This window comes from Amblyomma mixtum, chromosome 3 (genome assembly GCF_055824585.1).
Source record: "Amblyomma mixtum isolate Tamu chromosome 3, ASM5582458v1, whole genome shotgun sequence".
Classification (NCBI taxonomy): domain Eukaryota; kingdom Metazoa; phylum Arthropoda; class Arachnida; order Ixodida; family Ixodidae; genus Amblyomma; species Amblyomma mixtum.
Window position 1 is genome coordinate 128,126,997 of NC_143014.1, and position 13,683 is coordinate 128,140,679.

The following is a 13,683-nucleotide window of genomic DNA, read 5'->3' on the forward strand; positions in this document are numbered from 1 at the left end:
GGTTATTCCTCTTCACTTTGTCACACTCTCTTCGACGGACATTGTTTACGTGTATACGCAATAAACTACTACTTTTGCTTAGTTATAAAGAAAGAAAATTGTTGACTTTTGGTTCCGGTGCCAGCTCGTTAAGCGGTTATCCAGCCGTTAAACGGGCTCTTACGATACAAACATGACTACACCAATAATTTATACAGCCCCACAAGCAGTCAATCGGTCAAGCTGGACACACTGTACCAAGAACGCTTCGAGTGGCAGGCACCCGCGAAAGCTGTAGAACGAATCAAGAACATTGCAATTCTTGGTTCGATCTCGATCTTCACAACAGTAAAACGGCTTTAGAAGAAAGAACGTTGCACAAGGTGACTGCTTTTATGGATAGCTCCAAATCAGCATCTCTTGCTAAGGAAACAACGAAGGCGCTGAGAAAAAGTTACGCGTCTTTTTCCTTGCCATCTGCATCAATCTTTTTGTCACCTATTATCACTGTTATAACCTGAGGAAGAGAGAATCAGATACTTCCCAGTGCATGGGTCCAAGCCAACTGTCTTACCTTTACGAAGACCCTTTTTTTCGGTTGTTTACCGTGCTTCATCGCTTCTGACACCTACAAGCTTGCAAACATTCACCATTACAACTAGGTGTTCCTCAATGCAGATTAAAAAGAAGCTTTGTTGGTAGTTACATAAATATTCACGCCACAATTTATTAAACGGAACTTATATTACACATCAGGGCACGCCCGTTCACGAGCGACAATTTTCGAACACAGCAGCGCGGCTCAGGTCGGATTAGGCTGTGTTAAGGCGCCCCTCGGGAAAGCACACACACATATATATATGTATATTATATACACGAGTGACCTAAAGGCTTCCACTTGTTGAAATGTGTGAAACTATCTCTCACCCACTGCGTGGCTGTGCCTGTTTTTTTTCTAAGCATACCGGTTTTGTGTTCATAGAGACAGGAACGAAGCGCCTAGGAGCCTTGTCTATGTACAGCAGACTAGTAGTCATTATGAGCACCGCCGATCCCATTCGACAGCCGTTATATGCTGTAGATGGGACAGCGCTCCTTAGGATTATGTGTGTTTACTGAACAATGTCTTGTGATGAATAACAAAAACATGTGCTCGTAAGATAAACACTGCCACGTTACTCAAGTTAGATTACCAGCCCTGTTACCGTAATATTAAGTGATAGTCACTTATTCTTTAGAAGCGTGCCCAAGGTGTATTGCCGAGCGCTGTCATCACTGTGCAAATCTGCACAAACCATGTGGTTGTTGCTAGCCTCAGAATTGAGACAGCTCATGCGCACCGTGGGGGATTAGTCAGGAATCGGGCGTCGACGACATAATATGCAATAGCAAGAGCCTCCGAGCCGCTTCATCTGGTACTCATGGATTCTTTTTTTCTTTGGGAAGATTGCAGAATAGAACATCCTTTGTTATGGGCAGCTGGAAAGGCCATGAGAGGGGCGCGTCAAAGGAATGCATGTTATCCTGAGTACATAATTTCATTTAAAGAATCATAGTTTGAAATGGCAGCAATTGATCTATCATCTGTGCTAATCAATGAAGTAGCTTTAGTATGTCAGCCGTTTTCGCCAACGCGCTTCATAAGTTTTTATTTTACTGAACTCCCTTTTTTCTTGTGCACTCAGACCGCTGGCACTCTGCCCTTAGCGCTGATGATCGCAACTTTTACGACGTACTTACTCGCTACTAAGGCTAAAACACACAAAAGGACAGATGGGTGCACAACACAAGCGTTATAGTGGCTTGTGGTGTGCATCCTTCTGTTCTTTTGTGTATTGTATCCTAAGTAGTGCGTACGTTTCAAACATGGTGAGCCAGTTGGCCACTGTGTTAGCCTTATTAGCGGTGATTGCAACCCCTGGACATTTTTTATTAGCATTGCGCGGCGTAAGGCTTTCTTGTAACCGATTTCGGGCGTAAGGCATAACACCCTTCTTTTCGTTAGTGGGAGAGATTGCAAGTTTTGCGAGGTCATGATTTTAACTCTCCTCCTGCTTATTTTTTGATACAGGAGGAAAATGTCGTGAGACTACTTTTTATGCGCGATATTCGAGGAGCAAAGTGGAACAGCGTTGCATAGGGTGTCCTTCGTTTTATTTAGGCGAGTGTGACTGTACAGAAGATGAACCCTCGAGCTTCCGGGTTTGCTATATGTCTTACCTATGGGAATGAACTGTTTTTGACTCAGCGTAAATGCCCTGCCTTTGCCACACGCAGAAAAAAAAAGAGGAAAAAAATACTGCCTGCACACGGGTTGGTTAGTACAGCAACTGTGTGTGCGCGAACGAAACAAACGCGGCTCTACGACCGACCCTAGCGTTTTATGAGCTATATCAGGAGAGCGCTAAATGCGTCGTCGCTGTGCGTAACCATTAAGATCGCATCAGTCTACGGCTTTTACGCGGGTTGACCATATATGCGCCCGCATCTCCATGGGAGACGAGTTATCTTGGAAGCTGGCTTTTTATACTAGCCTTTCCTCCTGAAATAAGTACATGTGGGAGCGTTTCTGCGGATACCACAACCGATTTACGCGTTCACGACACCTGGTCATAAATTTGCAGTCTCCTCACTTCGTATCCGTAAAAAATATATACAGTAGACATACTGCCAATGCTGAAGCAAGCATTCCTTGCCGCTGATGTACAGCTGTTTTTTTTTATTAATATTGCGTAGTAATGCAGTTCGTCGGTGGAGGACGTAAGTCACAAAAGAAACGTTTAGCCCCTAATCCCTGTCTAGAGAAGGACGGTTTTAGGCACTCCCGGAGCATCAACTATGCCGGTCACCCTGCCCTCGTGCCTCCAGGCGATGTTTCATCCAATGCACCATGCTTGCCACCGCCTTCCGTTTCACCTCATCTTTCTTCGTTCGCGGGGACTTCTGTTTCTCTCGTAAGCTTCGCCCCATCGGTCTGGTGTCTGCGTATTGGATAGTGCGCGCTAACGGTATAATGATTGTTCTCTTTTTTTATTATTTTCGTTCACAACAGCAGCGGAGCACTTTCTTGTCTTCATTCAGCCAAGGAGAGGGGCGTTTTACGCACCACCATGTAACAAAATAAATAGACAGACAAGCACACCTTTGACTGGAACATTGTCTAGGAAGAAGATAACAAGAAAACAAGTGGTCTGTTAAATAGGCGCCAAGATTATTGGTTTCAAATGCGTAGCAGATTAGTCCGTTCTCAGGGGGTAAATATGCAGCACATGCATCGGCTGACGTGCACTTCTAGAAGCGAATAAAAAACAAAAAGAAAAGAGACGTCTGGGTCAGTGAGCGTGGAAGCGTCATGGTCATGTTGTGTCACCGCGGAAGCTGCAAGGTTACGACCCCCGAAACATGAAGAGAATCCACGGCGAAAGAGTTGCATTTCGTTCTTACTGCTGAGAGCTTCCAGGCCTGCTCCGGTTATCTTTGGTAGTCAAAGTATTGTCTGTGCGAAACAAAATGTCCCTTGTCGAAGAGTCTGCGCGCGGTGTCTCTGGAGCAAGACGTCCCTTGTCCACTTATGGTGCCGGGCAGGCGCGCTGCGGTGCAGGGCCGCTATCCGCGCCGCCGCCGATGCGACGTTGGGGAGCGCGGCCCGCGCCATGCGCGTCGCTGTCTCGTTGCTTTCTACGCTTCGTTCGTTGATTTTAATTGTCGCCGAAATTTTAAGAACCACACCGCGCAGAAAAAAATCAACAAAAAGAAAATATTTCATTAACAAAAGTGGACTAGTATATAGACAAAGGTGCAACGCGTAAGTCGTTTCTCTTCAAACGTTGAAGTGTGGTTATTGGTGTTAAGCAGGTAAGGTGTGCACATTTCTTTTTTTTTCGTGAAGTTGCTTTGAGGGTGAGGTGCTGATCCTCAAAAGAGCCGAGTCGATGCGTTGGCACACTGTGGAGAGAGAACCCATTTGACGAGAAATCTTGGCTGATCAAATGCTGCCTTTGTGTCCCAGTTGGAAGACGTGCGATGTCACTTAGCACTATACGCACCGGAAATAGAGGTCTTTTCGTTTTCGTTTAGATACATAAGGAATCCAGGAGACGCTGCCAGAATCGCCAGCCACCCACAAAGAAATTGAAGGCACTCCCCACCAGAGACGTTGGTTCTTGAGGTCTCGCGGTACAAGTATCCACACACATTCGCGCGCCCATGCACTCCCTACTTCGCATACACACGGGGACTGATCCTAGTTTCAGGGGTTAGTTAACGTACACTCGCACAGACTGTGTAAAATAGCTTTCCCGCTTCAAGGAGTGAGAAAGCGGCTTCATGCCGATGGCGGGTTGGCGAGGCAATCAGTCCAAAAAGGGGCGGGTGAACATATTTACAAGGGGAACGGGGGAGAGTTCCAGGCAAGAGACGGAGGCACATCTTGGTTGAGGTTTTCTACGTCACACCCCACACAGTCGCGATCACTTGATGGCCAACAAAACGCATGTCAGCCACCTCGAAAAAAAAAAATAACGAGAACAGACACAACGGCCGTGCTTGTTTCCTCCGGAGCTCCGATGCGACTGGGGAAGAGCTGTCCAGGACTTTGGGCCGGTGCTGTCTTTACCGTGGCTATCACACGTTCCCCGGTGGTCCGAAAGCTCTGCATTGCTGGCTGCCTTACTTCGGGGCGCGTCAAAGAAAGCACGGACACTGCCTTCGCCATTTCGTGACTCGATGCGATGGAGGTCTGCTTTTCCCGTGTTCCGCCCAGGAGGTCGTTGTGTTGCACAGCGAGGAAGAACATGCACTTTTAGCGCGGCCTTAACCGGATTCTGAGGCCGTGTTTTGACCGCGTCACCAGTTCCGCCACGAGATGAATTTTATCCCTGAAGTCAACGGACTGGATGCAAAAGTTCCGCAGTACCGAGCACAAGACCACCTTCTCCTCCATTAGGGCGAACTTCTGACCTGCAAGCACAGAGACAGGTCAGTGCGCGTAGTTTTCGCGTTTGCAAAGAAAGGGCATGTAGCCAACACCAGGAGGCAAAGAAGGTCAGCAAAGTCATGATTTAGTTGAATTACTTACCTGCAGCATCACCACATAAACAAGGAAACCAACTGCAGGATCAGGAAGTTTAACAGGTATTCACCGTAAAAACTATCGCGAATAATTGATCGGCTCTACACCTATTTCTCTCGAAAATTGAGGCCCATAAATGCAAATGAAAATACTAATAACCACATCACTTAACTCGGATTTAAGAAATAAGTGGTATAGTAGTAATGTTTGTGCAACGAACTATGCAACACATCAGGCCTTGTGCAGTCACACGTTTCGGAATCGTTCAAAGAGGAAAATTCTGTCGTGATATCACTTCTGCAGTGACTAAAGTTCCCCCGGCTCCCTTTTTCAAAAACGAAATGAAGCGTCACTCTTGTTCGAAGTCACTGCGTACTACACGTGCTCTAAAGCTTGTAGAACGTAGCGCCAGTGCGTTTACAGGTGGCCTTAGGCTCAATTTTTCCTTTTGCACTATCACTTACCTATGCAGTTGCGCGGTCCGGCCGAGAAAGGTACATAGGCGAACGGATGCCTTCCAACACAGTTCTCAGGCCGGAACCTGTCTGGGTCGAACACTTCTGGGTTGGGGAATATCTCCTTGTCTCGATGGAGCATGAATGTGAAAAGGAAACACGTCGTGCCCCGGGGGACCGTGTAGCCATCTGGTGGAGAATGATAAAGACGCATGCTAATTGAATAACTGACGCCCGAAAATAGTGAAGGTTAGTTGAATAGTTTTACTCATGCCACTGTGTTCTAAACTAATTCCTAAACTAATTGAACAGTGGCATACAAAATCAAGCACTTCGTCTTTGAAGTTTTTCACGTTCGTGATGTAGAGTAGATTCAAGAATGCGTTTAACTTCCCAAACAGTTCCTTTCCTTTACAAGTGCCAGCAACATATTTCGCTTCAGCCTGCAACTTTTCAAAGCCGATCATACATTTATAGCCAGTTTTTTTTTATCGTGCCTAGTGCAATAACCCAAATGCTCGGCAGTAACGCTGAATACATAGGTCCTCCTAGCTACTGATTAAAAATGGTAAATTAGATCGTGAAACCGTTATTGCGTTTTGGTCTCCACAAGAGCTATTCAAACTCGTCGGCCAATCATTCCCGCATTCAAAAGGCGCCCTCTGGCACAATATACTGCAAAAACAGTTGAGTAGCCGCAACGCTCGCTAGTGCTCTTTCCGTCATTCTTTTGCCAAAAAAATTTTCTGTTCACAATGAGAAGGCACGAAACAAACCGAGGAAGGTGCGTTGAATACGAGCCCTTCCTGAGCAGTAGTTTGGACGAGGACACATTCAACCTCGTCCCCGGAGAGGTATCAGCAGCAAAGCGAAACAGCAAGGTTCAGGCTCAGCATTTACACAAGATGCCCATGTTTTTCAAACGTGCGTCTTTTTTCCATACTACTGACTCATATGGGCTTTTTTGCAAGACCGCTGGTGTAGTTAGTACTTAAAGGCATCGTCTAGGACAAGCCATTTTATCCTGCCGTTCCGCTTATTGCAAACTTTATTTTTTAAAGCAGTGAATTAAGACCTTAACGAACAAAAATTCCGCGTTACAACTGCGGGAGTAGAAAATTGGTACTTACTCACTACCACGTCTTCCATTAGCTCCCTTCCAATGAATGGCACTGACGGAAATAGTCGCTGTGACTCCTATCGTACAGAAAAAAAAAACATGTGAAAAAGTGGTTAATAATCCCGTGAAATCAGCAAATGACTGAAAGCTGAAAAGCAAAGCAATTAAAAGATTCCTTATGCACACTTAGCCCATTTTAAATAAATTTCCTGCCTCTCGCTTTCTGCTATAAAATGTTTAAGCCACACGTCGATTCACATCTAAATCCGAAAATTCAATAGGCAGCAAGCTGCAATATGGAAATGAAGAAAGCGCTAAAACTTAATAATAAAAGAAACTGGCAATACTTCGTCAATATCATAGCATATTGTTTGTATTTGAACCCATCGACAAAAATGAACCTTACCTCAGAAATTCATTAGTATCTAAGTTGACTAAAATGCTACAAAAACTTTTGTGACCGAAGCCATACTCAGGTGCAATCTGCCTCAGCCACGCACCCTCTGACATGGATATATGCTTGTTTCCCAGTTTTATAGTGATAATGGTAGCCTTATGTCTCTAGCTTCCAACCTGGTGAGAGTGATGTAAAATAGGTATTAAGATGAACCCAGAATGGCTCCGGCCATACAGGGTGCATAGATGAGGAACATTGCTCTTCAGCATCCTGATATTGCACTTAAAGGGATTATTACACTGACAGCTACAAAATATCTTTCGCAGTTATTCCTAACGCGAAAGGCAAAAACGCCACCATACGTCATGCGACAATGCGCTCAGAATTTCTCCAGGAAGGGCTTCTCAAAAATCCCCAAAAGTATAAGCAAGGCTGAATGCAAGAAAAAAGAAGCGGACAGGCACCTTCAGAGCGCACTCGAGGTATTTCATTTCTTTCAGGTCGTCAGGTGTGATGGCACGCTCTCTATCCTCTCCGAAGATTCCATCCAGCTCCTCGTGAATCTTCTGCTGAACGTCCGTGTAGAGTCCGATAAGGTACATAGCCCATGAGATACCCATGGCCGTGGTGTCATGACCCTGACAAAACGAGACCACAAAACAGAAGGAACTGTCTACTGCTGCATTTGTTCGGAATAGCAGACACAGTTGGAATGGAAGCGACTATATCAGGGGTAATATTTCTCTGCTCTATACTTAATCTGCACAACTGCAGAGGTCTCCGTGCAGTGATAACTTCAATCTGGTAATATCATCAGCCATTAGGCGTGGTTCGAATAATTGAGCATGCTTGATGATATTTCTCAAAACGCCAACGTTAGTCCTGAATAAAGAGAAAAATGAGTGCATTTCGCCATCTTTTTGAAATCAGAACGACATATTTCAGCAGAAATCAAGATCTGTCTCTGAGAACTGCTTGTTTGGTTCGCTTGAACTTGCATCATTCACACAAAAGAGGTCAGACAAATTCTCAATATAAACAAAACATGCAGTTCGTCGGAACAAGCACGGCCGTGGGTATAGGTCAGGTAAAAAGTATTTCAAAGTCCCTATCAAATGCCCCTTCACTGATATCATCAGCAATGATTGTAATCGTTTTTGCATAATCGGCTGAGCGAGTACACAAGAAGGTTTCTCAAATGCATTGTTTCGCCCAGGTCAGACATCTGGGCGATATGCGTATGAGCAGCGACTTCCTGTGTCAGTCCTGGAAACTACAAAAAAAGAAATTGCTAAAAGACCGATCAGTAACTGTACAATATATGCCGTTACAGGATATCCTCCCAAGTATTTCCCACGAAGAAGGCTTGTGGCTGCTTCAGATTCTTGTCTGAGAGCAAATCGCTCTAGAAGAAGTCTTAGCTCTAAGATGGCACCATGGATGCCTGGTGATGCAAACTTGGTCGAATAGGATGACTAAGGTTTTCACAGATCTCGTGTAGTGCTACTGTTTTTACCTCAAACATGAAGGTGTCCACTTCCTCCCTGATGTCTTCCTCGGTGAGGCTGCTATCCTGAATGTGATGGCTGAGCAGGAGGTCCAAAAAGGCCTGCCGCCTCTTCTGTCCGATCACCTGTTCTCCGATGGTGAGTCCGTCGATCACCTTCTGCTCCAGCAGCTCAGCCTTTCTTTCGCGTATTACCTGCAACGTGTGTGGTGTTCCAGGCGGTCGTAATTCAATACACGGGAATGCACACACGCAAATTTGATCTTATTTTTGCTCATTGTTACGAGACGGCAGCTTCCTGTGTTTATGAGTGCTGCACAAGTCGCGCTCACTAATAAACCGCGGTCAAAGGCGACAGTCCTGCGTGTGGTAAAACTAACCACTCTTACGCAAAATTCTGACCACATTTGCAAGCAACAGTTTTTTACACAGCGAGAAACGCGTGCTTCTTGAGTACCAAAGAGCTGAGCTGCAAAAAACTTGCCTTAAGCAACATCCCTAGCTTTGCATACAGTTTCAGTTGACTTCTGGTCACGAAAAATCTCTCGTTAAATTATGCGCACAGGTGGTTGTAGACACCTGTCAGTCTGGACTCACGGAAATTCTAACCAAGGCTTTCTCCCAATGAAGCTTTCGACTAGACGGAAACCGGAAGCATACACTAGAGGCGTCATCTTATTCAACTTGAAATAATCATAGTAGTCCAAGCGCAGTGGACTCGTGCATACCCAGCTTTTCGAGTGAGGGTTTTCCGCACGCAGCAGGCCAGGCTTGCGCTCATTGATTGCCGCACCATTAAGGCTAAGAGGAGACCTTTTAAATACCGAAAAGCGAAGCAAAGCACGAAAATATTCGGTGAGGGCATGTTTATTATTTTCGAAGTGCCAGAAAACGTAGCTGCGCAAGTCAAGCAGCTCGGCTCGCTCGGCGCCGCGCTGCAAACCGTGTTCTATGAAGAAAATTCAACATTGACTCTCTCTCTCCTAGTAATGGATGAGATGCTTGTTTGCACGGGGGGGGGGGGGGGGGTTATTGTTACTATACTTTGTAGTGCGTGCAGTGTGTACATTAAAAAAAAAATAAATGAGAGCAAAATCTGCGGCACGAAAAATGCACTAAATGCTATGCCTGAAGCGCGGAGGATTTATCGAAAGTCATATCGTCTTTCTTCAGCCGTGAATGTCATGCCGTAAATTTAAGATTTGTAGCAGCAATCACATATTTAAGTTTAGTGAAACACGGAAATGTGTGTTCCACAGGCTGCCCCGGTCAAGTACTTACATGCGTCTCCTGTAAGGTACGCGTGCCGAGTACTAAACCGAGTATATGTACCCATAGTCAGGAACATGCAAGCTGATTCATCATCGCGACGGTCAGTACCATGCACCTTCTGTGGATGACGGGTTTCTGTCGCACTGCGTGCCCACCTTTCTGGTGAAGTTGTGCAGTTGGGCAAGGTTGTCCTTGAACTTCCTCCCAAATGAGGACATGTAGAAAACGTAGTTCGGCCACAGCCATGGCCGCATCACTCTCGCCATGAAGGTCTCGCCCACTCTTAATAGAAAGAAGCGAGACGGAAACAGAAAAATCTGTGGTCACACCTCAACCGCAAAAGCTGTACATTTCACTCGCTCAGGTCGGTGAATTTCCACGGCTATTCATATCGTGATAACAGCTGGCAGATGAAACATGTTTGGGAGCCATTTAAATCCGTACGACGAGCATACAAGAGCAGCAATATTCATGAAGGCAGTGCAACCTTCATGAAATGGCGTGCGCCCCTGCAACTCCTTTTACGCTTTCGGTGTTGCGTGATCGTACGCTTTTAAACACTTATGACTGCATGAATGCCACAGGCTATCTTGTCCTTCCTACGAGCTGTTCACCGCACTTGAGATGCACGACATGAAATGTATTCCTGCTTCATTGTCTGTGATCGCACTTTTCATGGACGAGCCTGCACCCACAGTGTTAGCAACGCTCCCTCACAACGAATTGTTAAAAGTGTTCTTGCGCATTTCGCATTTCATCCACATGAATTTTCGGTTAAATATTGACGAGTATAGTTAGATACCCGTTGCAGACATAAAAAATTCCACACTTCCCGCGAACGCGACGCTAAAGTGACGTGAAAGCTATTGACAAAAGCTTGCGAAAGTCTGCGTGTTGCTTTACAAACGCCAGACAGCCTGAATGGAGTTCGTATTTTTAGCGTGCGTCCAGTTTTAGAACAACTTTGTACGCAGCGAACACGCGGCACATGCTTACTCGCATTTACGCATTTACGCGAACAATGGCTGAATAAAACGTGTTGCAAACACCACTGCGTTTCCTACTCCACGAGGTATGCAGCTTACAAGCGAGGAAACGAGGTCAATTTTCCTTGCTTACAAGCAGGAAGCTGGTCGCTCTAAGTAGGGACCAAACGTTTTTTTCTGTGGGTGCACGTACTAATATTTTACGTCTGTAGAAGCGCTTGCATTGGGGTTCACTTCAGGATGACGGTTGGTAGACATTTATCCAACCGTTAGCTTAAACTTAAAGTTAAAGCTGGACAAAAGTTGTAACAAATTATGAGCGCTATATGAATGGGACAGTGTAGTTCCAAGCTCGACTACCTAAAGAGACCTACCGTTATGCGTTTCAATCCTCCGGAATCCTGTTCACGAACTCAGGGCTCCGGCTGACTAGCCTAATTGCAATTTTTTGAAACAAATGCCATTAAGCAAAAGTGTTATGACAACTCAGTAACATTACCGCTCCCGCGTACATTACAGCTCTATATCAGCAGTGTAGTTTTGTAAAGATGCATTGTCATTTCTGTACAGGTACGAAAAATTACTGCTATGTATTCAATCCCAATAAAAATGCACGTCTGGTTTTACAAACAGCAAATGCAAGCGTTCTGAAAGTGTGCGACATAATGCAGCCGCAGCAGATTATTTGACAAAGCAAATTAGGCTGTCGCACCACTTTTAATACCGAAGCGCCATTCTTCTCGAGGCTGTACCATTAAAACACTTTTATTTTCAGCTCTATATTATTCTGTAGAACTGATAAACAAAAAACCTGCTGTAGTACTTCGTTCACGTAAAGAAATACTTACTCGTACAAGGAGCGAACGTAGTGGGAATTACTGTTTAATTGAGCATCAACCTTCACCCCCATTGCTGTCTCTGGAAAAGAAGAAAATATTACGCGTACATGATTATTCTTCGACCAACAGCTATCAAGTTTCAAGGCCAGTAAGTAAAAATGGCTGTCAGTCTTCATTTTGCTCTCCAAATTTAATCCTCTCGTCCTAAAAACAAGCACTTCCAAAAATTCGAGCTGTCAACTACGAATCCCGAAAGTTATTCATAGTCGCCCTTGCTCTACGTATTTATTTTCTCATTTTGGTAGATAATTCGCATTTTGAGCCCCTACTGTACTAGCACTCAAACCCATTGTAGCACTCCTGCACTTTCAAGCCTAATGTAATTCCTACCTCCAGCGGTACATATCATATTTTATGCCAGGTAGCTTGAAAATCTAATATGTCATAGAAATCATTAATGCAGCGCGTCCACTTTTTTTTCACTATAAGTGGAAAGCTTGGCGCATCGTGTGCACTACTCACGAGTGGCTACGTCTAGAGAGAAAGCGGGCGGAAGGAGGTAGTGGGAGTGATGCCAATTTTTACTTTTTGTGGCTTCTGGTAAGCTTTAATATGTAGCATTGGTGTGGGCTGTCACTTACCGCAGATGATGTCGAGCGTGCAGAGTGTGACCAGAGGAACAATATCGATGTACTTTTTGTTCTGCTGCTCCTTGAGGTTTTTCACAAATATCACGGCCTGCTCATTGAATACCGGAATGAAATCCTCCAGTATCCGAAAGTGGAAGGCCGGTGTCAGCATCTTTCTTCTCCGCCGCCATTTGTTGCCTGAACTGGGAGATCAACGGAACACAACGGCCGACATCCTCTCATTAGAATCACCAATGGAACTGTCGGTCTTCTCTCTCGGCTGCAGCAGCGATGTTTCCTTTAGCAATGGGCCCGGGAATCCATCTCAAAGTTGGCAACTGTTGCATTGTGTGAGAAACTGAACTTCCAACCGTATCTTTACCGGACAAATAATATGTTTACTTGTCAACAGCGAACATAAGGCGTTTGATCTGTGACACTGTTGCATTGTGTGAGAAACAGAACTTCCAACCGTATCTTTACTGGACAAATAATATGTTTACTTGTCAACAGCGAACATAAGGCGTTTGATCTGTGACACTGTTGCATTGTGTTAGAAACTGAACTTCCAACCGTATCTTTACCGGACAAATAATACGTTTACTTGTCGACAGCGAACATAAGGCGTTTTATCTGTGACACTGAATCAATTTCACATAAACAAATCAACCTTAATATGCATGCATATTACACTTTATTTCTTTTTGACGGCCCTTTTTGGAGTGTTACATAAGGGGTGGGGTTGTTCCAGACAGTTGCTTGTCGAAAACAAAATGAGTAGGTAAAGACTGACGCCAAAAGGCGCTTATGTTTCTGACACCTAATCTACTTTGTTAAAAATACGAGCAGTCGTAAGCCAGACTAGCTGCGTTTCGCGACAAAAGGTATCAATGCTAAATGTGTATATGCTGTTGTGGTCGCTTAGTATAAGAATTTCGCGCACAATTATAACCTGCGTTAACAGCGATCGGAAAACACTGTTACTGAACGGGCATAAAGTTTGGCTTATTGGGGTTTAACGTCCCAAAGCTGCTATGAGGGACACGAACGGGCATAAATTGTAAAGCTGCATTCAGGTGGGTGGCGGCAGACATTATACTAAACAGGCACACTCTCACTGCTGTCTACAAGAAAGTATCATGCTATTCAGGTTAGACCAGCTGGGGTTTGTTTGGTGTTTTGATTTCAAAACACACAGTCAACAAAATGACTGCCATATTTCGCTTTTCGACCACCTTCAACAGAAATTCAAGATAGCCAAAATTTCAGAGTAGGAATATCGGCTAATAGTATCTGCCTGAGCAAACACGTACACACCTAGCATTACTAATGATAAATATCAACGAACAGACATAATTCATAAGCAAGCAGGCTATTTATCATTTAGCACCTAATTCCACCGTACTTAAGAACCTTTATATTTCGCTT

General features: G+C 44.8%; 1 protein-coding gene across 3 annotated transcripts in view; it reads right to left on the reverse strand.

Annotated features, from left to right (window-relative positions):
- Positions 1-2,990: 2,990 nt before the first annotated feature.
- The window catches only part of LOC149351793 (cytochrome P450 4c3-like), a 124,745-nt gene continuing 114,052 nt past the window's right edge, over positions 2,991-13,683 (reverse strand). For all 3 annotated transcript variants that reach the window (XM_089581126.1, XM_089581125.1, XM_089581124.1), the window contains 8 exons: positions 12,268-12,458; positions 11,636-11,705; positions 9,957-10,083; positions 8,539-8,724; positions 7,487-7,660; positions 6,636-6,702; positions 5,515-5,694; positions 2,991-4,938 (listed from right to left, as the gene is read on the reverse strand). In XM_089581126.1, the coding sequence (XP_089437252.1) occupies positions 4,781-4,938; positions 5,515-5,694; positions 6,636-6,702; positions 7,487-7,660; positions 8,539-8,724; positions 9,957-10,083; positions 11,636-11,705; positions 12,268-12,458 (1,153 nt within the window). In that variant the 3' untranslated portion in view covers positions 2,991-4,780. The remainder of the gene's footprint in view (positions 4,939-5,514; positions 5,695-6,635; positions 6,703-7,486; positions 7,661-8,538; positions 8,725-9,956; positions 10,084-11,635; positions 11,706-12,267; positions 12,459-13,683) is intronic.